This window comes from Chanodichthys erythropterus, chromosome 20 (genome assembly GCF_024489055.1).
Source record: "Chanodichthys erythropterus isolate Z2021 chromosome 20, ASM2448905v1, whole genome shotgun sequence".
Classification (NCBI taxonomy): Eukaryota; Metazoa; Chordata; class Actinopteri; order Cypriniformes; family Xenocyprididae; genus Chanodichthys; species Chanodichthys erythropterus.
Genome location: NC_090240.1, coordinates 25,061,701 through 25,086,107, shown reverse-complemented (window position 1 = coordinate 25,086,107; position 24,407 = coordinate 25,061,701). Strand labels below are relative to the sequence as shown.

The following is a 24,407-nucleotide window of genomic DNA, read 5'->3' as shown; positions in this document are numbered from 1 at the left end:
TGATGAAAAAAATCCTCTCCATCACCTTTAAATACAGTCTTTCACTTCTGAAACTATTCAAGAGTCATCCTGCTCTGCACAGATTTCATTCAATCAATTGCTCTCTAGAATGAGAATGTCCCGCCCCAATACCATTCACAAATCAGGATTCAATCAAAAATGTGAATTTAATTAAAGCTGCAGTCTAAGTTTTACCTCTGTCGCCATCTGTTTGAAACCTGCAATTGCAGTTATTTGCAAGAATTACCATCTTTACATGGGTTGTGCCTCGGCACAGCTCCTCAGAGCGGACAAACCTAATGTTTGCTGTCCGTCACCACACTGGTGTGGATACTATACTTCGGAATCACAGATTCTATGTCTTGGAAGTGTGACCAAAATAAGACTTTTTACCGGAAAATGTCATCTGAACAAGTAACATGTCTGGCACTTTTGTTCTGACCAACTGAGGGAAAAAAAAAAAAAAAAAAAAAACAATTCCTTACAACAAATCAAATGCAAATTAATATTATTGTTATACTTTCTCAAATTGTTAATGTTAACATCAGCATTGCCTGACTACGTGCATTTAGTGTGTATTAGAGTTACCTGTAGGTTTCATTTTCTGTAGCCACTCCACAGTCCAAAGTCTTTTGATTCTGACTACAGGTGAATGTCCAGCTGTTATTGATGACTGTCATTTGGACCTTTCTGGATTACAATACACCATCAAAATGGTAATTATTGCAGCTGCTGTGAGAAAAGGCTTATGATCCACTACCAACAGCATCCTCACATGCCATATAGCCTACTACCTAGGACTTCTATATGTAAACAGACGTGATGTAATGATGCAAAGACAAACGGCTGAATGCTCGAATTTCCCATGGAAGCCCACCAGTATTTTTCAGAGTTCAGAGTTACAGACTGCAGCTTTAATTTTTGTAAAAATTCTGCATATCCAATCCAAACTGCCTGTTTAAATAAAAAAAAAAAAAAAGAATAAAAAAAAGAATTTACAAAATATAAACAAAGAAAACGAATAAATACATAAGCAAGCAATTAAGTAAATAAGCAAAAAAAAAAAAAAGGACCAATTTCATGGGGTTTAAGAGCAAAAAAAAAAAAAAACCACAAAGAAAACAGATGTCAATTATAATAAACTTTATTAGATAGTTACCAATATTATCTACATCACTGAATACAAAGAGAATGGTGGTCTGCAGGCAGAAAGGGTTTAAAAACAGGGAACCAAACTATCCCCCTCATGCTTAGCAAAATGGCTGCCAAACATGAACTACATTTACACATCTAAAAGACTAGAATGAAAAAAAAAAAAAAAAAAAACATCTGGAAAATAAATGACAATAATTGGCAATCTTACCTTCTTTGCATCAAGACTTTAAAATAAAGAAACATCAAAATTTGCCTGCGTGCCACTTTTAACATTAAGTCAGAAAAGGCACCACACAGCAGTGTCACTATTCCATCCCTGCTTTTCTCAAATCATCGACAGGTTAAAAATGAACACTCTTCAAGAATAACACAGGCAAAAAGTAATTGTGGGATGGGTGTTCACAGGTTTTAGGGGCCATTACAGAAAGCAAGCTATACAACCGCTTATAGATTAATGTACGCTACATAGTTTTCACAGTGATGCCATCTTTAATTTAATATAAAAAGGACTTTAAATCATGGCTTTTTCTTAATATACCAGTATCATGAGCCAGGCACTTCAGATATTGCAGTGTTAGAGGTGAGGGACTTGTCGAGTGATTAAAAAAGCTAGCATAACGCACTAGCTGTGGTTGTTTCCATGAATGCAAGTCTCTCAACTCCCCCCCTCACAGACGTCAAAGACTTTTTCCAGGCCAGACGGTCAGACTTACAGCTAAAACCAGGCTATTTTTAACCTGCCAAGAACGAGCGAGCAGGGGAAGACATCGCCTTCCCTTGAGCGTGTCATCAACTTGCTGACCCGTCAACCGTGGCCACGGATCCAAAGTTGACTCAGCTACTTTATTATACTGACCGCAAGGGGAAGGACAATTGAAAAAAACATATAAAAATGTCAATATCAACATAAAAACTTGCTGGTTGTTAAGCCTAAAGGTCTTGAGAAGGTAATGTATTTTGCATTGCCTGCGAAGAGTCATTATATGGACCCTCAAGTTAATGACATGATACAAGAAAGACGCCAACATCTCATTTAAAAAAAAAAAAAGGAAAAAAAAAAGGAAAAAAAAAAAAAGGATGGAGTAAAAAACCATTATAAAAGGAAAAGGCCTTGACAAACAGCTGAAGTTTCACCAAGCCATGATTAGAGAGGAGAAGGGTTCTTGTTTTCATATCTGCCACAGAATTCCAGCAAAAGCATTCAGGTGGATTTCCAGTATATGAGCGAAGCCACACTTGATCCTGAAGGCATCAAGCATGAGACACCCTTGGTCTGATTTGTAAAAAATATTGTTGGTACCATACCCAGTGACGGAGAATGGCACCAAAACCAAAACAAAGATGTAATGAAATAGGCTTGCCAGACAAAAGATTAATCCCAGAGAGAAACCGAGGCGGATGCTATGCCTTGAATTGTAAAAGGCACTACTATGATCATCATTGGTAGAGCAAGTAGTTCTTAAGGGAGGCAGGTAAGGGCAGTCCATGGATTTCACTCAGTCGTTCTCTCCCCAACGCGACCCGTACCGAGCGCCTACAGAGGTCCATTAATGGCAGAGGTTCAGCTATAGGGAGAGAGAGAGAGAGAGAGAGAGAGAGAGAGAGAAATTCATTAGCAATAAATCACTCACAAATACTTTGTAAACCCGGATGTAGGCTGTCCTTCCCAGTACAACTATGATAGGGTTGTGCGTCAGCCTTGGTGTTTTATATCACTCATGTTCCGACATCCTCATTTACAAACAGACTGTACGGCACAAGCCAAAATCCTTGCGTAAATGATAGCAGTGCCAGGAGTCTGTCGTGGCTAGGTGTATGAGGAGCGAAATGCTTATATTTAGTAGGGAGCGTATGGTAATATGATAAATAAAGAACAAGATTTGGGTTTCATATTTGGGTGATTCTTCAACCTCGGGCACTTTGTCTCAGGGGTTGATTTTTATTAACTAAAAAGAGTAACATTAGGCATTTATATTGCTACATGGCCAATATGCCCAAAGTTGAAGAAATATTCATGCATGTATGGATATTCATGAACCTTAGCTTACAAAACTGACAAAAGCAATTCATCAGCTGATGCTGAGCCAATAAAGACTGGGATTTAACTCTTTTACAATTACAAAAAATTTTTTTTATTTCATACAGTGTGCACCTGGCTTAAAGTATTACAAGTTTCCCCACAGGTCCCCTTTTATTCTAGCCATATAATAACCTCAAGTACTTTGGATTTCAGAATGGTTTCCACACAGCACCACCTGCTCGGATGTTGAGATTACTTCATAAAATGCACACTTTTGCAAACGAGACACTGGGGAAACCAAACCGAGTGATGTAAGGGATAAATAACAGTACAATTATACCTCAGTTGACCACAAGCATGACGAGGAATGCATTAAAGGCACTGACACAAGACAGATACAAAAGGAAGCCAAGGTCTTGGAGTCAGAGGCTGAGTAATACTCTGGCTACTCTTCTCACACACACAGACGGGAGGAGAATTCTCCAAAAATGGGAACACCTGTGTCCTGAACTGATACATTAAGGCCACAGCACCAATACTTCCAAAAGTCAAATGTTGCTACACATGGCTCACTCAGGAAAGACGGTCATTCCATCATCTGATGGCATGCAAAACATCAAGGTGATAAAACATTATTCCATTGGAAAGGCCATCATTAGTGGCCCGGAGACTGTTTCCACTGAGAGTAAGGTGGGTTACAGCTGTCCCGAGAAGCCCAGACATGAGTAAGTCTGGCCTTCACCTGCATCCTTTCATTATATGACCACAGAATGATAACATTCTTGTAATGCCCTCCAAAACTGACTCATTACAGCATGCTGGGTTGAGGAAATGAGTCAGATTTGCAGAAACTACATGCAAAAAGAGCAGAAATTTAATGCAATCTTGATAATGCACAATTTGAGGGAAGACGATTCATGCTAGCCAGTTCTCATTTCTATGAATGACTAATTTTCAAAACCCTTGACCTTTTCCACTCTCAGAAGAAACCAAACTGAAAAAAATAGAAATAAAAACCCATGTACCATTAGTCAAGCAATATGTTTTTTAAAATTTGCAGATGCAAAAAATCAAATACGGATTACACTGACTGCCTTTACATGGGGACCCATTCCTACAATATAAAAAGACAGCTAGGTTATAAAGACTCATTTTACTGTAATAATTAATTAGTTGTAATATAATACACGTTCCTAAAGTTAAAGGGGGGGTCTAATGCCATTTCATGCATTCTGACTTGCACTGTTAAATAGTTGGATTCTCTTGGTAAACATGGCCAAAGTTTCAAAAAAAAAAAAAAAAAAAAGAGTTGGATGTATAACAAAGTATTTCTGTGCCAAATAAACTCCTCCAGATTTCCTACGCATTTCGGAGGGTTTTTGTTTTTTCCAGAGTATGGCCCTGTATTGCGTAAAATTTGTCACTGTTTTTAGACTACGAAATCAACAATGTCCCAAAGAACAGTGAAGCTACGAGATTTTTGCTCATGCATTACATTGATGCACTTGATATTTGTCATTAAAATAACCATAGAAACCGCCTTAAATTAACTATGAAAATAAGGATAAAGTCGTGTCTGATAGTTGCAATCAATTTTTTATTGGTTAAAATGAATGGAGAATATTTTGTGTTTTCTGTGGCTGCTCGAGCCATCAGGATTGGCACTTATGGTTTTATAAACAAGGCTCAGTTCTATGCTGGATTTACAGATCATTTGAAATAGGGCTGCACGATACATCGCATGCGATTGTCACGCGCATACCACGCAATATCGCGTTCATTATCGTTCATTAGCTTGCAGACGATCGTTTGTCACTCTTTAGTTTCACCCAAGGCACGCCTCCAGGAGCTCGGCTGTTCTCGGAAAGACTCGGTATAGTGTATCTGTCTTTTATAAATCACATAAAAATAAAGACTGTTCGGAGATATGAAGGATGCTATACTACTCTATAGGTACTCAAGATTAACATGAGTGTGGCAGAAACTGTGTTTTAAGTACCCTTTAAATAACTGGCTTTGATATCATTGCACTAAGGCCACAGTGAATTATTTATTTGCATCAAATACACATGGTGTAAATATTCTCTAAATATTCTGACTTGTTGCACACTGCAGCAAGCTAGATCGATATTAGAATATCATTAATAAAAACTGGATGACTAAAAGCTGGTGTTGCTAAATGGCATGCAGATCATTTTAAAATATTGCATGGTGGAGAAAATGCCATATTACCATTACAACAAATAAAGCTCTGATTATGCCATGTTAGCAATTTGACTGCAAGCTTTGTCTCTGAGGCATGGTACAAACATGTTTATCACGGTAAATCAAGAAAACGAGATTCATATAATAAGACTAACCGTGTGAAACTACATAACTTTGTCGATAAACATAACCAACAGTTGCTTACCTTTCTAATAAAACAGAATATATAAAAGCGTCTTTGGTGTTTCCATGGTTTTTAAGTAGGTAGAACTGGAAATCGAGGGCAACACTGATACAGTGTCATTACAGGCGACACAATGACATGGGCTAAAATCGCTAATATATAATATTATAAAGAATTCACAAACTCAAATTTTCCACAAGCACTGTAGCATCCAATTTGAAAGCACCTGATCTAAAGAACAGATTGGCCGATATGAAGAACATTTTAATGATGTGAAATTTAAAAGAACAACTTTACACACACATATACTAGTTTTCATTAAGGAAAAGATCAGTTTTGATTCTCTATAAAGGAATGTGATGACTTTTAAAAATCTCACCAAGAAAGTCTGTTAAAATGTTTCTCAGGCAGCAGTGGAATCTGCTCAACACGTAATGAAGAAAGAGCAGAGCATCCAGTTTAATAATTAGCTTTCAGGACATTGGTGAGATAATGAATGATGTCATAGTCTTTATCAGGTAAATGGAGCTGGCTTCATATAATTAATGGATGAGTAACAAATCCTTCCGTAGACACACTAGCTCCAGCCACTTTTAATGTTTAACAAACCACAAAGTCAACCTTGTTATTCAAGAGACGATTGGAGGAGCCATGCAAGAACAGACATAGATAACAGACAGGTAAATTCAAACAAGCAGAAAGGGTGATTACTTACGATCAAGTCCATTGATGTACCGGATTCTGATTTCACAGTGTCCCCACACAGCACTCACTACAGGGTATAGCTTCCTTCCTTTGAGTCCTCTGAAAGCAACCCCTAAATATTGTCCGTCGACAATAAAACTTAAAGTCCCCTCGTCCATGTCCAGGACCACCAAAAACGAGTCTGGGACGATAAACGTCTCATCAGGCTCAAGAAAAGCTGGATACGTCCTACTGGGCTGGTTCTTGCCATCATGATAGAGTTTGTTACGTCCCAGGTCCCAGCCCCAGGACTCGCTATTGTTTCCTACAAGTGCAGTGTATCCTACAGAATGCAACGGGGCTTCACCCGTCGCCACACCAACAACAGCATGGGTGCCCCGCTGGCGCATGGCCCAGCTGATCTCCCACACATGCAGTCCCCGTGTGTATCCCACTCGGCCCCGGATAGCATCTGTACTCTGCGCTACAGGGTGCCGATGAAATATGAGTTTATTGTCCTCTTTAACAAAGATGTTAAGCGACCGGTCATCGTTGTTCCAAGAGTGCTGCACTTGGACATCCTGTGAGGCTGATGGCATGTCTAACAACATATCCAGGCGGGAAGGCTTGGTGTAGTCTAGGGCCTGCAGCTCTAACTTGAGAGGCCGAAACGCCGGGTCCCGCATGTCCACAGTCTTTATGCCTCCCGGAACCTTCTGCCCCATGCTCTGGGTGGTCTTATCTGCAATTTACTCCCCCTCTTGTCACAAAACGAAGCAAATAAGAGAGAAAGAGGGCAGTCAGGGTCCACTCCTTCACCTATGCCCCTCCACCAATAAGGAGGCCAAGGCTGCTGTTTTTATGCCAGTGGTTGCTGGGAAACCAGGTCAAAGCAGCTGCAAGTTATGCTCACCTGGGAAGATTAAAGGGAGAGAGAGAGGAGAAAAAAAAAAAAAAAAAGGCACAGTTAAATGACTGCAACAAATCAACATTTTTGCTGTTACTACTAACAACATAACCATTGTTACTACTACCAAGTTATAAATTACTAGGGCTGGGACAATAAATCGATGCATCGCTAATCGAGAAATGATTCTGGATCAATTCTGATATTTAATGAAGGCATCGCGAGCTTAGTTTTTAACAGCAGATGGCACTGCGTTCTTTAGAAACAGACATACTTTGCTTGCTTCCAGTTCCTTACACACATACACACACCACTTGAACCTTCTATAAAATCATCATTCCAAAAGTTCAAAAAGGTTGAAGCGAATTACAAGGGTGTGCCGAATGCACAAGCGCTCTTTAATGCTCTTCATGAGTATTTAAGGGTGTGGTTAAAAACTAGCCTAGAGCGCCAGAGAACCGCGATTCATTCGGAAAGTCTATCCACGAATCACAATGCATTGATTTATTGTTCCAGCCCATTAAAAGAACTTATTATTAGTTAATAAACAGTAAATTACTGCTATAACAATAGTAAATTTATCCAAATTTACAATATTTGTTAAGGCTGAGGTATCATTTATTGGACCAAAAACCTGTACACAGAATCTCTTAGAATACAATTTGCATCTAGAAGGATTAACAGTTACTTCATCCTCTAAAGACCTGGGTGTTATTAGACAGCAACTTGTCTTTCAAAAATCATATTTCATATGTTACAAAAACATTGCTAAGCTACAAGACATGTTATCCGTTTCTGATGCAGAAAAGCTAGTTCATGCATTCATGACCTCTAGACTGAATTACTGTAATGCATTACTAGGTGGTTGCCCTGTATCTTTAAAAAATAAATATTAAAAAAAAAACACACACAACACTACACCTACAATTAACTAGAATAAAAAGCTACAATTAGTCCAAAATACAGCTGCTACAGTTCTTACCAGGTCAAGAAAACATGATCACAACACCAATTTTATCATTTCTACACTGGTTACCTATTAAGTTCTGTAATGATGATGAAAGTATTGCTACTGACCTATTAGGCCCTAAAATGGTTCAGCTCCTGTGTATTTAACTGATCTTCTATCACCCTACAATCAATCACGACACACTCGCCCAGTTTAAATCTAGATTAAAGACATATCTCATAACCTTGTTATGAGATATGTTATATAACCTAGTTAGATTAAATGCACATGATTATCTTTTACTTGAAACGTTATGAACAGCAGCTACAATTATTTTCCATTTGCTTTTCTGTTTCTACTAGAGATTACGTCGGCTCCAATTCAGATCCAGCCTCTTAGGAAAATTTCAGATGACCCAACACCTGTAAAGAGGTGACGCCACCAGGATTTCAAATGATGCCAACTCTGAATCAACACACACAACTGCCAATTTTTGCTGCTTTAATGAGACTTGTTTGTGCCTAAATGAATACACAATGTTAGCTACCTGCATAATTTGTATCATCTTACTTGTATATTTCTGGACATATTGACATTACTTGGACACAGTCACCTCTAACAAATTACTACGTCATAATGTAGAAACATGCAATTTCTTTAAAGCTACTTTGAAACTATATGCATTGTAAAAAGTGCTACACAAATAAATGTGAAATGAGTTAGGTTTATTAAACTTCTACACAATAGATCATGAAATGAAGTATGTGCATCATGTACGTGTTATACAAGCAGATATTTGACTTTGTAATAAAACTAAGAGTTACATATTTGGTAATGTTTTAATGAAAAAACACTACTCGATCATCTTGATTAGGCCCAATGTTTGAGACACTTCAGCAAAATCTCCTCTCCTCTACAAACTCAGGCAAGAGTGGACTGTTAATATCACAGTAACTGTATCTTTCTGTCAGTTGCATGCTCAACGCCTCAGTTGTGTGGGTTACAATATGGTTTATTGGTCCAAGGCACTTTTCAGAGTCCCATTACATCACATGACACACAGAGGAGAAATATATCTCAAGCTTTACCACAACCAACCCGCTCCTCTTGACTGCATCACACAATGCCCTTTAAAAATAGGAAATAAGAAAATAATTCCTCTTTTAAGCTTGTCTAGTCTGAAGATAACAGGAAGAGCAATAAAAAGTCTGGCTTCAAGAATATATAATAGAGCCGAAATGTTGTTTTCAGTGAAAACCGCAAATTCAGACCAGCAATATTCCACCAGACAGGGTCAGTGGTAAAAGAGGCTAGGAGGAAAAAAAAAAGAAAAAAAAAATTAGACATGCTTAGAGACTAGACATACCAGTGCCATGTGTGAAATCCCCACCCGATGTCCTGGTTTCTAACGCAATTTCTGCCCTCCTAAATTACATCACTGTTAAATCTGATATTGAGCAAATAGGGCAGTCTACTACTACTACAAAAAAAAAATTAAAAAAAATTTATGACTTCTGTCCAAAAAAAAAAAAAAAAAAAAAAGTCAATTCATGTTCTTCCCATACAGTGCATAAATAAGCAAAACTGTTTATTGAAAACAGTATTTCATAATGAGCCGCTGAAGGGCCCCAAGGGTAATTGAATTGTAGACAAGAGTTCATTGAGGAGCATCTTAGCCCTTTCTCTGATACAAGTAAACAACCTTTTAAATGGGTCACGCCTCTCCGCCGCTGGCCTACCCAAGGCAGAGGAAAACCAAGAAGTGGGTGGCAAGTGTGTGAATGCCAAACAATACAGTCTTCAATGGCTGTCCAACCTTTAGAAACTAGGAAACGTGTTAATTTGCACACTCTCTATGCAGGGAGCAATTAAGCTCCGTGGCAAAGCACCAACAAACACAGACAACAGCCTTTTACAGATCTGTTAGAACCCGGTGACCATTTTAAATGAGATATCACTGTATTGCATGATACACAGGGGTGAGGTGATGTCATCCTGCAGGATCGTCTCTACTCTTTGCATGGCGTTTTAAATGAGACTGCTTGGCATGTGATATGGAGGCGACAACCTGACATTTATTTATTTTATCATCATTATTATTTTTGGAGGTTATGAGCAGGGACTTTGCAGGTGGTTTGCCGACCACTTCTGTGTAGAGCTGATTGAAATGCGTGATGGGGTTCTGGGGGATTTGTTGGGCCTGGAGAACAGTGGTGGCTTTTGTCTTGACCACATTTAGTACTTATGCAAAACTGGGCTTCCCTATACTTCTACCTCCCGACCTCGCACCTACTTGGATGCAAATATGTACCTTTAACTTGAATTTCCCCAAATGCCGCTTTAGTTCAATCTTGAACATTTTGCACAATTTTAATGATAAAACACCCCTTGATTATCTGGATTCAGCCTATGCTTGGAACACTTCAGGAAAATACATCTACCCTCTACAAACTCAAACAGTTGACTGTTAATAGCACAGCAACTGTATTATTCGGTCAGTTGAATGCTCAACGACTATTATTCTGTCAGTTGAATGCTCAACGACCCTGATGACGGCATTGTGAGCATGTCAACCAAGTGGAGATTTAGCTGATATACAAGCAAAAATGCTCACAATCATCAGGGTCATTTCTCTTCTCAAAAGGTGCAGCATGTATTTGCAAGATGACGGATGCCACGCTGAAATGGGGACATTATCTTCGACAGGTTTTAATCATGAAACTGAGGCATCTGGCAGGCAGCTGTGAGTGAGGGGCAAAGCAGAAACGAGAAAGTAGATGACGACAAATCGTGGTGTCAACCCAAATGTCACACAGATGCTCTATTCAGACAGTGGGCAGACGGGGTAAAATGGCAGACAAATGGCACTTTAACACTGCTTGATTAAAGAAGTGTGAAGACTTCTCATCTGAGAGACTAACTAAATCCTAGAAGACATTCAAATGAAAATCATCCTTAAGTTATCCTTGCATATATTTTTGTAATGTTATTTACACTGCAAAGTGGTACAAAAGCTACATCTGAAGGGATCATATATACCATGCCATGAAGGCTGCATAAACCGCAGAAATAATGTTATAAAATTGTTTGAGCAATGATGGAGCAGAGACATAGTGGGTAGCACATTATTCATGACATACAAGAAGCTGTTGTGCTCACGGTGACCTGGGTTAGAGTTCAATTTGGGTCATGTCCTGAACCCAGTACCCCGCTCTCTCTCCCTCTCTCCCCTTCCACGCTCCTGCCAACTCTCAACCATCCCATTTAAAACAAAAAAAAAAAAGCAATAATTTATATTCACAATAATCAATATAAAAATGTAGGGTTGAACGATACATGTTCTTTTTTTATTGTTATCGTTATTGGACCAATAAGAAAATTTGGCTTATTTCCTTCAGCAAAGACACTTCAGATGCACAATTTCACAATGATGGTTTTGAATTGCTTGAAATATGATTGAAACCACTTCAAAAAGGAAAATACAGTGCAACATGTGCAGCGTATAGGCTACATAAAATTATAATGAGAACATTATAATTGTGTGCTTGGGGCATGGCTTTTAAATGGTGAGATTTTTTGTAATCAGGCTTTCAAATTATATAAAAATTTGGATTTAGATTTAATCGACCAATATATCAGTTATCGGCTTTTAAATATAAAGAATTATCGGTATCGGCGCATCCTTAATAAAAAGTCAATAAATCAATATTAATTTAGAAGGTTTGTTTCAAGAAGCACAATTTGGAGGCAACAGGGAAGCAGCCTTAACTCAGCAGTATAAAATATTTTATACTTTATAACTGTTGTGTACTAAATTGCATATAAGCTAATGGAGTTAGGAAAAAACATGAATTGCTAGTAATGCATTTGGGGTTTTTAAATTGCTGAAACCATTTTTTTTTTTTTTTTTTTTTTATAAACAAGTTATTCAATGACAAAATGTCAAACCAACAAGACAAAACATGATCAACAGTGAGAATAAATATGAAGTTCTGATTTGTATTGAAAGGGATCAGGGTGTCTTTATATTGACACTCCCTTCATGAACGTAGACTCGCCCTGGATTAAAGCAATCATGTTCAATTGTTGAACAGGGCTCTGTGGGGCTGACAGCTGTCTACGCAGCAGTTATGAGAGAACAGGAGCACTCTTAACCAGCGCTCACTCACTAGACAAGTTCAACAGCTCTAGGCAGAACAACAGCAGGTGCCATCATGATAGTGCTGAACCGTTTCATTCTCTAACAGAAAATGACAACACCCCTCATAAATTTATACCATGCTGCAATCTGATATGAATCTTCTGAACGTTGCTAAACTGCAGAAACACACACTCATGTAGGCCCATGTGGAGACCAAATTTGGGTGGTACGGTTTCTTCTATGATGATGGTAGGGGGAAGCCTCTTGTTTGTAATGGTCATGTGTTCCCCAACTAAAAAAAAAAAAAAAAACTTTTGGAAAGTAGTAACATTAACTGAAACTGAAAGACTGAATATTATACAACTACATAAATATGGCCCAGTCTTTTTAGATTTTTTAGAAGAACACCGCAACCTTAAAGCAGAAGTTCAACCAAAAACGAATACTGTCATCATTTACTTACCCTCATGTCATTACAAACCTTTCTTCTGTGGAAAACAAGGCATTTTGAAAAAAAGTATCTTTGCATTTTATTTGTCCATACAATTAAAAAAAAAGGGTCTAAAGTTGCTTTGGTTCACACCTGAACCAGCCAATTCCACAGAAGAACGCCAGTCAAAGTTTGGGTACAAATTAAAGTTTACATCCAACTGGATAAACTTGCATTACAGGTAAAATATGATGCTCTTCACATTAACCTGTCCTGCAACTTGACTGCAAGAACAGGGAAATACTGTATAGGAAACTGAACCAGGAAACGAAAAAGAATCCAAGACAATCACATACGACTTCGAGAAAAGCATCCCTACTGTGGTAGGGCCATCGCACACAAAATTAAAATGTTAAATCATCATGATTTACAATATCCGCCAATTATGACTTCCCCACGCATGCTCATCAATGACCTTCACAGATCTGAATGAAGCGACATGAAACTATACTTCAACTAGGCAAAACTAAAAATAGATTAACAGCTCAGCACTCCTTCGTTTACAGTAAACTAAGGCTGCATGTCAAGACCTGCTGTATTGTTAGCCTAATGAGTTATTTTACCAAATTAGTGCAGTTACGCAAGCAAATTAAATGCTCAGTGCAACAAAACCAATAGAAAAACAGATCAGATAAATGATCTTCAGTTACCAGAGAGTAGCGGGAGCTTTAGTTTGCAACAACAAAATAGCAAGAGCTATTGAAACAGCCTCAGTCACCCTTGAATGAAGTGAAAAATCTGCCAACAAACAATTTTCGGAACAAAACATTCATTCAGAAGCAGCATGTTAAATAGATAAATGTTAACTCAAAGCATCACAAACTGAAGGACTTGCAAGTTCACACCATGGCTGCGTTTTAGACAGACTCGCGCACTTCCCCTCGGGGGAATCCCCACTGCAATTTTTAAGTGCGTTCAACTTCGTCAAGTGGGCGAGGGAAGTTTATTTGGACAGACCCTCGACCCCTCGATTTTGACAGAGGGAGAGCGTCTACTATATTTCAGGCAGAGCTGTAGACTTCAGTTGACTTTTTTACAGTTATAGTTTATTGTATTGTTTTATTGTGTAATTTTTTATATTTTCCTCCAACAGCCCAAGCATACATACAGTCCTATAGAAGGGTGCGTAAAACAAACTCATATGGAAAAAAAACCCTGTAAATAATAAATCAGCTCCATTGCGGAATGCGGTTTCCAAGTGATCAAGGGCTTAGGGCAGGGGTCTCCAAACTTTGTCTTGGAGGGCCACTGTCCTATAGAGTTTAGCTCCAACCCCAGTTAAACACACCTGAACCAGCTAATCAAGGCCTAATTAGGCATACTAGAAACATCCAAGCAGGTGTGTGGAGGCAAGTTGGAGCTAAACTCTGCAGGACATTGGCCCTCCAGAACAGAGTTTGGAGACCTTTGGCTTAGGCAGCTCCATTTAAACATTTCAAGGGTTCCGCCAGTAGTGGCACTGGCCACTAGTGCAACGCAAGCAATGACGTACATCTGAGTGAATGAGATGGAGAGAAGTTAGCGAGGGAACGGCATAAATAAATGGATTTAAATGCAGCCCAAGACAATTCTTTTAGTTGAACCAAACCGGTGATCCTCACCGCATAGAAAAGTGTCCAGAGAGGTGTATGTTATAGGGAGCCTGGGCTAGAAAGAGACAGACATCAGTGAAGTTTATGCAACAAAGATCAGGGCAGCTGCAGTGACACAGACTCTTAATCTCAGCAGACACAGCAATCAATTCACGTCTGAGGGCATCAGGTCAAACTAAGTGTCTAAGACCCTACATCAGTGTCTATGACTGCAACAGCATTGTCAACATTGCTGATGTCTGAAAGAAAAGTGATAATGTCCTGTTACTGCATGACTGACATGCCATTTTGCTGAATATTTAATGCACAGGGCAAATAGACTGAGCTATAAGCCATAGGTCAAACAAATGTTGAACTATTGTAATTTGTGTGGGTGTTTGTGTGTTTTTCTTTAATACTATAATATTTCTGTAATATTTTAGCAAGACCACATTAAATTGATAAACAAGAGTCAAGACATTATGTTTACAAGATTTCTATTGCAAATAAATGCTGTTCTTCTGAACTTTCTAATCAAATAAAATCTCAGTTTCCACAAAAATATTAAGCAGCAACTTTTTCAACTTTGATAATCAGGAGTGTTTCTTGAGCACCAAATCAGCATATTGGAATGATTTCTGAAGGGTCATGTGACACTGAAGACTGGAGTAATGATGCTGAAAATTCAGCTTTGCCATCACAGGAATAAACAACCATTATCTATTTTAAATTATTAAATGCAATTTTAAATAAAAATCTAGGAAATTCCATGTTAGCCCAAACCCGACAAGCACCCTTAGTGAATGGGAAGGCAAACATGAGTTTAACATTACAAAATTCACAATCCTGTTATCCAGGTCAGTTCAGTAGGACATCCTCTACAGCAGAGAGTCAGAGGAGTTACCCGTTACACAGGCCTACAACATCTGTGTTCAGCCGGGAGCATTTAGAGACAGTTAACTCCCTCCTGAGACAAGAAAACTCAGTCCTACTGTTCTGTCAAACACAAAGAAAAGATTAATCTGCCTTGAATACATCAACCATCTGACATTAAAAAAAAGACATCAAACAAACACTGAGCTGATGTCTCTGCAGGTCGTCTCATTGATGAGAAACCCCTTCAAACAAGTTGGCATGAACCACAGTTTCTGCCAAAATATAGTTACTAAACTAAAGTTCAAGTTGTCCCCTTGGAATTATAAGGTTCTATCGGACATTTCTGTCAAACATATGTGAGTTATTCACATTCATATTCTGTGACAACTTATTTACATTATGTGATGCTTGTTTTTTTAAGTTTTGTACATTTTGGTACTTTTTTTTTTTAGGAAACAAAAAGGTTCCATCTACAAAGTCGAACTCTAACTTGGTTCTATAAGGTTATCTGCGTGAGCCAATCAGCACTTCGAATGCAAACGAGGACCAATCAGGATCAGCTTTCTTTGTCATGTCGCCGCAATACAAAAACACTAAATCAGTGAAGAGAAGACTAAATTTCACACAACGCAATGTTTATTAGAAACCTCATGATGGACTTTTATTTATGATCTTGTTAATGACAGCAGCCCAAATTCCATGGAATTAGTCTTTTTGTGTGTTTTGTTGTATCCAACTGCTGAGGAGTCATTTTAAGTTAGACACCACACTAGCCAGCAGCGCTATTAAGAGGATAGGTCCAGTTTTTGTAGTCTATTTGCTTTACTCTAGTCATGTCATTGTCATACGAGGGAAAGTCATGTATATATTAGGTTATGTTTTAACCTTGATCCATCTTGTGTACTTGTACTGAGCTGTATGTACTAGGGATGGGCATTCGATTAAATTTTCTTAGTCGATCGTCGGAAGAATTAATGATCGACTATCGATTAATCATTAATATTTTTATAATACAATTAATTATTTAACTTTTATAATTCATGTGTAATTATAATGCAATGAATACAATGAATACAAAATGCAATGAATATAAAAACACAGCGTGTTTTTCCTCGTTGAGACCTTTATTACAAGATCAACTTGTGGCAGACAGTTAAACTATATTCAGTTAGGCAAACCAAACATATATGCGCGTGCATATGCGGTGCTCTAAAGCAGTGGAACCTGCAGCTGCGAGCCGGCGTTTCTAAACAGAGACCTCATTTGTTCCAAAATAATAATAAGAAGAAAGAATCATGTTAAACAACTTAAAAAAACATAATAATACTTAGATCTGACGGGTTTTGTCAAAATGTAACTCAAAACTATCCAAGCCAGAAGAAAGAGCCAGATATTAGCCTTCCTAACAATTAGGCTAACTTAACAAATTAGGCTACTTAAAGCCTCGTGAAAAATAACTAACTTTAGTAACTCGCATACAACTTCTGCACCAGTCTACTGATTTTTGTTGAGAAATATAAGCATGTTGACATGATCTGGGGTCAGACGCGACCGCAACCTGGTGACCGTCAGTCCAGCCGCGGAAAACACCCGCTCTGAGGGGACTGACGTTGCCGGGATGCACAGGTACCTGCGCGCTAACTTGGCCAGCCCGGGGAACCTTATTCCGTTCACTTTCCAGTCTGTAGGTGTGCAATTCAGGGGTGGGGGATTCTCCCTCAGAATCAAAACGGAAGATCACAGATAACCGAGTATGGTGTAAAATATTGCACCCTGGTGGTAAAATGTTTAATTGCTGCCACACAGTGAAATTCATTTAATTGCTTCAAGACTAACACTACGCAATGCAAAAAAAACATTAATCGATAACAAATTAACGTGATCGACGAAATTCTTAACGATCAATTATCGATCGTCGATTAATCATGCCCATCCCTAGTATGTACTATGTAGCTATAAAGCTAAGCTATACGCTGGCACACTGGATTAAAGTTAAAGTTAAATTTTACATTGTTGGTAAAACCTTGTTGCATAATTGAAGTAATTTAAATATTTTAAATGTGAAATATTTAATTATACATAGTCAGTGAAACATTTTTTTTCAATGTTTATTACTGTTTTCTTGCAGTTTTTTAGTCTTTATGGCCCGGTTTCACAGACAGGGTTTAGCTTAAGCCAGGATTAGGCCATAGTTCAATTAGGGCATTTAGGTAGCTTTTAGAAATGTTTACTAGCAAGAAAAAAAAAAAAAGATTACTGGTGTGCATCTTGAGACAAAACAATGGCACAGAAATATTTTAAGATCTGTCAGTGCAAGAGACTTTCAGTTACAACAGCTCAAACACATTTTAGTCTAGGACTAGCTTAAGCCTTGTCTGTGAAACCGGGGGAAAATGTCTTAAATTTTACAATATAAAAGGTCAAATACACAATTTAATTGGTGGGGTTTTAATTGCAACAATAAACATTAGCATGTTATTTCAGCCATTTTACTTTTGGAATAAAGTCCTGCTCAGATGTATTACAGTAGCTGCTTTCTGTCTAAACAAAAGGAAACTTAAATGGTTCCTGAAATAATGAGTTAAATTACCCACCATATTCCTACCTAAATTTAAAGGTGCCATCGAATTGAAAATTGAGTTTACCTCGGCATAGTTGAACAACAAGAGTTCAGTACATGGAAATGACATACAGTGAGTCTCAAACACCATTGTTTCCTCCTTATATAAATCTCATTTGTTTAAAAGACCTCCGAAGAACAGGCGAATCCCAACATAACACTGACTGTTACGTAACAGTCGGGATCATTAATATGTACTCCCCCAATATTTGCATATGCCAGCTCATGTTTAAGGCATTACACAAGGGCAGCCAGTATTAACGTCTGGATCTGTGCACAGCTGAATCAGACTAGGTAAGCAAGCAAGAACAATAGCAAAAAATGGCAGATGGAGCGATAATAACTGACATGATCCATGATAACATGATATTTTTAATGATATTTGTATATTGTCTTTCTAAATGTTTCGTTAACATGTTGCTAATGAACTGTTAAATGTGGTTAAAGTTACCATTGTTTCTTACTGTATTCACAGAGACAAGAGCCGTCACTATTTTCATTTTTAAACATTTGCAGTCTGTATAATGCATAAACAACTTCATTCTTTATAAATCTCTCCAACAGTGTGTAATGTTAGCTTTAGCCATGGAGCACTGTCAAACTCATTCAGAATCAAATGTAAACATCCAAATAAATACCAAACTTGCACGATTAGACATGTTGCATGACGAACACTTTGTAAAGATCCATTTTGAGGGTTATGTTAGCTGTGTGAACTGTTTATGCTGTTAAAGGCAAGCGCGAGCTCCGTGGGCGGGGAAGGGGCCGCAGCCTAAATTGGCTCATATTTAATGATGCCCCAAAATAGGCAGTTAAAAAAATAAAAATTTTGAGCTGAAACTTCACAGACACATTCAGGGGACACCTTAGACTTATATTACATCTTTTAAAAAGACGTTCTACAGCACCTTTAACATCTTCACTAGACAAAATATTTAACACTAGCTTTTATGCTAAACTTAAAAAATAAAAATAAAAAATTATATTCATTTACTTACGGAACTGGCGCCGCGTTCGTTCCGTAAGTTGTATTTTGACCTTCAACAGTTCAGTCCATTGAAGTCCACTATAAGGAGAATAATCTTGGAATGTTTTTATCAAAAACCTTAATTTCTTTTCGATTAAAGAAAGGACATGGACATCTTGGATGACATGGGGGAGAGTAAATTATCATGAAAATTTTATTTGAAAGTGGACTAATCCTTTAAGCTTTGCTTCTCACCAACACAGATCAAAGCCCGGTTTGGAATATAATTTGACTGGAGCGGAGCTCAAGAGATTTCCCTTCCCACTCAAAGCGCTCTCAAATCACCATAGTTCCACTCCGGGTTTTTAAGTTTCCCGCTCCCTGGCGAGAGAAACCAGCTCAAAGACATCCTGGCGCGAGTAAAAACAAATGCTCAATTTAAGAAGGTCCACCCCCTCTCCCTGCTGCAGGTAAATACATGCGATTCCCCGTGTATTCACGAAAGAACACACCGATGTTGCCAAAAAGATCAATTAAAAAAAAAAAAAAAAAAAAGACTTCAAAAACGCTTTTCCCTTCAGGCAGGAAAAGAGTCTACTATACCTAATATATAGCACTCTTGAAACACCAAACAAATAATTAGAAAAAACGGGCCTGATTGTTAATATAGTTAGTACAAGAATTATACATAGACGATGACGTTATTCTTCATTTAGTAGTAAATAAGTACAGATAGCTTGACACAAATGCCTCCAGACCAATGCTGTATAGTTAACGTAGGTCTTTAAGACCTTAAACCGAAAGTAAAGCCTCTCCAGCATTGTCTGGGCCAAACATCTTTAAGGTCGTGGAGTAAAACTATAAACAGCTGCACTTGAAGCACAATTCTCATGTAAATATAAACTAATGAATACATTGTGCTTCTAGTCACTGGTAAAGCGACTATACCTAGCCTTTCGAGAGAGATTAAGTGTAACCAATGAAGAAAATAATCAGACACACAAATCTCTCAATGCTGCCAAACTTATCTTGGGCAGGAAACTATTAAGCGTAGGTCCACGAGGAATCTTTGTTGGTTTAAAAATTCATTTTAGACCCATTACAAACGCAGGAAGCAGTTGTTGTATAGTGCATACTAATTTATTATTTACGCAGACGCATTAGGAAAGGTGCCACAAACTAGTATGTTTATATCGTATTTCACGTTTTATATATCTTCGGCTTGTTGGATGCGAACTCGACTGGATGTTGCTTTCGAAAAGCTTGGGAAAACGCGAGTGTTTGCATGTGAACAGACCGCAAAGACAAAAGACAGGCAAATGTGTTAAATCGTAACAATTTCAGACCCTACCTGCAACGGATACACACCGGAAAATAAACCATAGGCGAAGGAGTGGAGCGAGAATGTTCCTTTCAGTCGGTATTCCCGTGCAAATCCATGACTATACCTCCTCTCTGTCTTTTTAGCATAGACTTGTATTGGGTGAAATGATGGCTGCTACAGCGACAGAAACATCTCTTCCGTCACGTGGTCAAATAGCTCCCAGCTGCTGCTGAACGTCCCTCCCAATTGAGCTGAGCTGTTGTTTAGCTCATTTCCCCTGATAAACCCTGCTAATTGTGGACTACATAATAATGGCATAATCACTGTGTATGTACATTTATGCTCTAGTACTCTCTTTCTTTTAATTTCCCCAGTTTGTAGTCGTAATAGTTAGCAAAGCAAACCAAAGATCTTTATTTGTGAGTAATCGACTCATCCTCTATTTTCTAGTGAATCAAGAGATAACAATATCGATTATTTATGTCTCTTTGTGGTTATATTAAAATGGCATATCTTTCTCCTTATAGGGAAAAATGCCAAAAATTCAACTAAAAGTTATAAAAATGCCTCATATATAAAAAATGTTGGTATGCATTGTAGCAACTTCCTTTGTTTTGTTTATAAATGTTCTCACAATTGATATATTTCATAATATTCTTAATTAAGGGCTTTATGAGTATTTTTTCTTCTTAATTTAGCTAATATCTTGTGCATAAATATATTTTATGTTAATTATTTATATATAAAACATGGAGAATTTCTTTAAATTAATTCTATTAAATAATTTGACAAATGAATGCTACACTAGTTAAGACAAAATATTCTGTTTTGTTTATTTGTCATCTCAAATTTAATATTTAATTTAATATTCTTTTTTTAGGGATTTATATTTACTTTTTTCATTAATATCGGTAATATAAATCTTGTACAGAAATATAGATATTTTAAATTTCACTTTTAAAATAATTTATTTAAATTAATTCAATTGAATCATTATATAGCACATAAATGGATATTATACTGTTAGCTTTATGTACAGTAGTTACAGAAAATATACTTAATGAATGTAAAAAAAATGCTTATTTTGTTAATTTCTGTTTATATTTCTGATATTGTCGTGATGGTCTCTGTCTCTCTTGCTTCAGGGCTGGATCCATCACATTCTGTGATTCTTATTTGGTCCCTCAATCTTGAATAGTTACAGCCTTGTTTTCAATCAGTAATATCTGCACTTTCATATTCACTTTCAGACTGACTTCACTCCAACCCTGATGTTGTTGCAACCTTTTTATGTGATGACTGCATTTCCATGTTTGACGACACTGATTCATGTGGCTCCTCTCTATATGACTCAAAAGACAACGAGGCATCTTGGCAACCCAAACTGTCTGGAGACACAGTAATAACTCCTCCATAGACCTTACACAATGTATCACTCCTCCTGAGCCCATCTCTGTGGTTTGCTAGAGTCTCTCAAACCATTCTATTTTAGGGTGGAGTGGATGTTTTCCCTCTGATGTAGACCTCAGTGAAGAGGTGAGCAGTAGAACAAGCAGAAAGTTATATTAAACTAGCATCCCGCTAAGAATCACATTCTCGCCATAACCATATAACCATTAAGGAACATGTGAAATGTTAAAGTCTTTTACTGTCCCCTTGTGTTCATTCTGGTTACTCACAATTCCAAAGCTTCTTTGACATGCCAAGAACAATCTCACAACAAAGAGGCATATTAATACAGACAAAATCCAAGATCTTACAAAGCCTTTTGTTTCCTAATAGCTTCACTGGCCTTTCTGGCATTGGTTTATCCTGGCTTTGTTTCTCAATAGTTCAATTAAAGGTTTTCAACCTTTTCAGGACCAAGGTCTGGACGCACAGTATAAAAAAAGCTAGATTTACTCAGGCCAAAACCTAGAAACGAGTTAGCATTTTAGCATTTTTCGGTTGTTGAAGTCATTGGGTTTTTTGTTAAATGTTTGAAATAAGGACTGTGGTGCACACAAGCTCAAGATATTTTCACGTTTTATTCTATGATATAAAATACATCATAATACACTCTTCAGCCTAGTATCAACGTCCATTCATCCGTCTTCCATGCCGCTTATGCTATATGGGATGCTGGATGATAACTGACATACAGCAGGGCAAATGATATCGGAGTCAATTGAGGTTACGGGAACATTCTGAGAACGTTAGGGGAAAGTTCCGGGAAGGTTAGTGGAACGTTCTCCAAACCAACAAGGAACGTTCTATTTACGTAAAGAAAACTTTCCTGGCTAACCAACAGAGAACATTAGGATGTATGTTCTGGGATCATTCCCAGAACCTACTGACAACCAGAAACTAACGTTCCCAGATTGTTCTGGGAACCAAAAATTGTTAGCTGGGTAAATGGGATTACAGAGGTTGTCGGGGACATTAAACATCATCAGCCGAACAGGTAAACTCATCTACGCACTATTCCGCCTTCACAGCCTCGTTGTGTTTATAATCGCGCTTTTGCAAACTATTATAACTCAAACTTTCAGGGAAAACGTTTCTAAACAAAGACTGAAAGAGTTGTCGGAAGCTTAGTGATGGTGATGTTGAGGTTATACGACTAGTGTAGTTCATATATAGCCTACGTTTAGCTTTTGACTTCTGCCGATTGTATTTACGCTTAAAAATTCATAAGGGTTCATTTGTGAAGATTATCACGATGAACACAATGTGTAATCATCAACTTTTGTTAGTCACAGAGCTTATTTTCTGCAATAATCCCAAAGCCAATAGAAAAAAAATCCTATTGGGGTTTTAACGGGGGATTAGAGTTATGTTAACTTCCGGTTTGGCCCACAAAAAGATGACATCCCTGCACCACTCTTGTGTTGCATGATTTTTTCTTTTGTCAAATCAACTTAGATAATTAACTTGGTTCAGAGAACATAATATCATTCATTTTATTAACTCAAATTTTTAATTTCAATGAACTCAAAATTTTAAGGCAACCAGGGAACTTACTTTTTTAAGTTAAACCAACAATTCTTTTTTACAGTGTAGGCTTACCCTGTGAACCCAGGGGTTTTAAATAGTTTGAAATTTAATGAAAATGTAAGTTTATTATATGTTTTTATTTTATGTATCTTCTTTATACGGACCCCGTATAGTACCTTCAGAAGGACAATCATGGTTATTGTTTTGCTTTTACATGATTAGCCTCAGTCCTTCAAACTGAGTGTTTCAATAAGGCTGAATAATGGCAAGCATACAAAGTTGCACAATTTCAATGACTGTTTTTATTTAGCCTAAGAGCTCTGCTACCTTTCACATAAGAAAAAAAAGCACATTCATCTTAGCTCTTTCCCTCCCGCATGGAAAGTCACACCATCCATATTAAACTATATAAATGTCTCACAGTCAGACCCAGACTCTAGTGGAAGGGAATATACAGCTTCCTTTAAAATGTTTAGGAGATTGTTGCTTTCAGAAGAGCCAAACAAGAGTTAATATGATTATACATCTGAATCCGTAACAGTTTCTATTGTATCAAAAAAAGCACATTTTTAATGTTTTAACACCAGCTGTATAGTATTTGTACCATTGTGGTCTGCTTCCGCTAGCACGCAACAAACAAATGCTTGATTCTGAGTGACTCACCTGCTATGTTTCCTCAGCAGAGCTCCAAACATCTCTGCACAAGCACCTCATTCTTTTCAGGAACTGGAACTGAGCTGCAGGAATGTGAGCATGAGTAGTGTGTCATAGGGAAAAGGAAATTTACTGTGAGCTAATCCCACCATCACACAACACTCTTGACACATTCACTCTCTCTGCGCACTGAGTCATTCTTACGGCAGGCTGCATAAACTTTCTCCAGCACAGATGCTGTTTATTTCATATGGAAGCAATAAGTGAGGCCATGTTGTGAAATGAAGGACTGGCATAATGGTGAACGGATATTTTGCTTTGTTGGCACAGCAGAAATATACTGTAAAATAGGAAGTTTTTTTTAGAGGCTGATATTTTATTCTCAGACTCAAGAGGTTTTTCTTGGATTGCTTAGTTTGGACTAAAGTATTTGCTTATATACAGTAGTTTTAAATCTTTGTTCTGGTTATTGCATATGTTGGCACTTTAAAAATGTTCTTATGTAAGATAGCTTTGCTTAAACTGAAAATTGGCAGTCAACTTATGCACGTTTTTTGCATTTAAATGAAATATATGGGCTTCATTGTTACCCTTTTATCCTGATAAGCTACAGTGGAGTCTAGGCCTCATTTTTCCAGGCTGATTATTTGCTTAATGTTACTACTAGAGGTTTTGCCATTGAAA

The 24,407-nt window shown here is 37.6% G+C and overlaps 1 protein-coding gene across 2 annotated transcripts; it reads right to left on the bottom strand.

Moving 5' to 3' along the window:
• Positions 1-1,178: 1,178 nt before the first annotated feature.
• Positions 1,179-20,259, bottom strand: spsb1 (splA/ryanodine receptor domain and SOCS box containing 1). Of its 2 annotated transcripts, none has more exons than XM_067371329.1 (3): positions 20,121-20,259; positions 6,280-7,161; positions 1,179-2,720 (listed from the first exon to the last, which is right to left on the bottom strand). In XM_067371329.1, exons 2-3 carry the CDS (start codon positions 6,971-6,973, stop codon positions 2,593-2,595), a joined length of 822 nt encoding a protein of 273 aa, XP_067227430.1. In that variant the 5' UTR covers positions 6,974-7,161; positions 20,121-20,259; the 3' UTR covers positions 1,179-2,592. The 2 variants fall into 2 exon arrangements, with proteins under 2 accessions (XP_067227430.1, XP_067227431.1); XM_067371330.1 differs by having other exon boundaries at positions 20,138-20,241.
• Between the last annotated feature and the right edge of the window lie 4,148 nt (positions 20,260-24,407).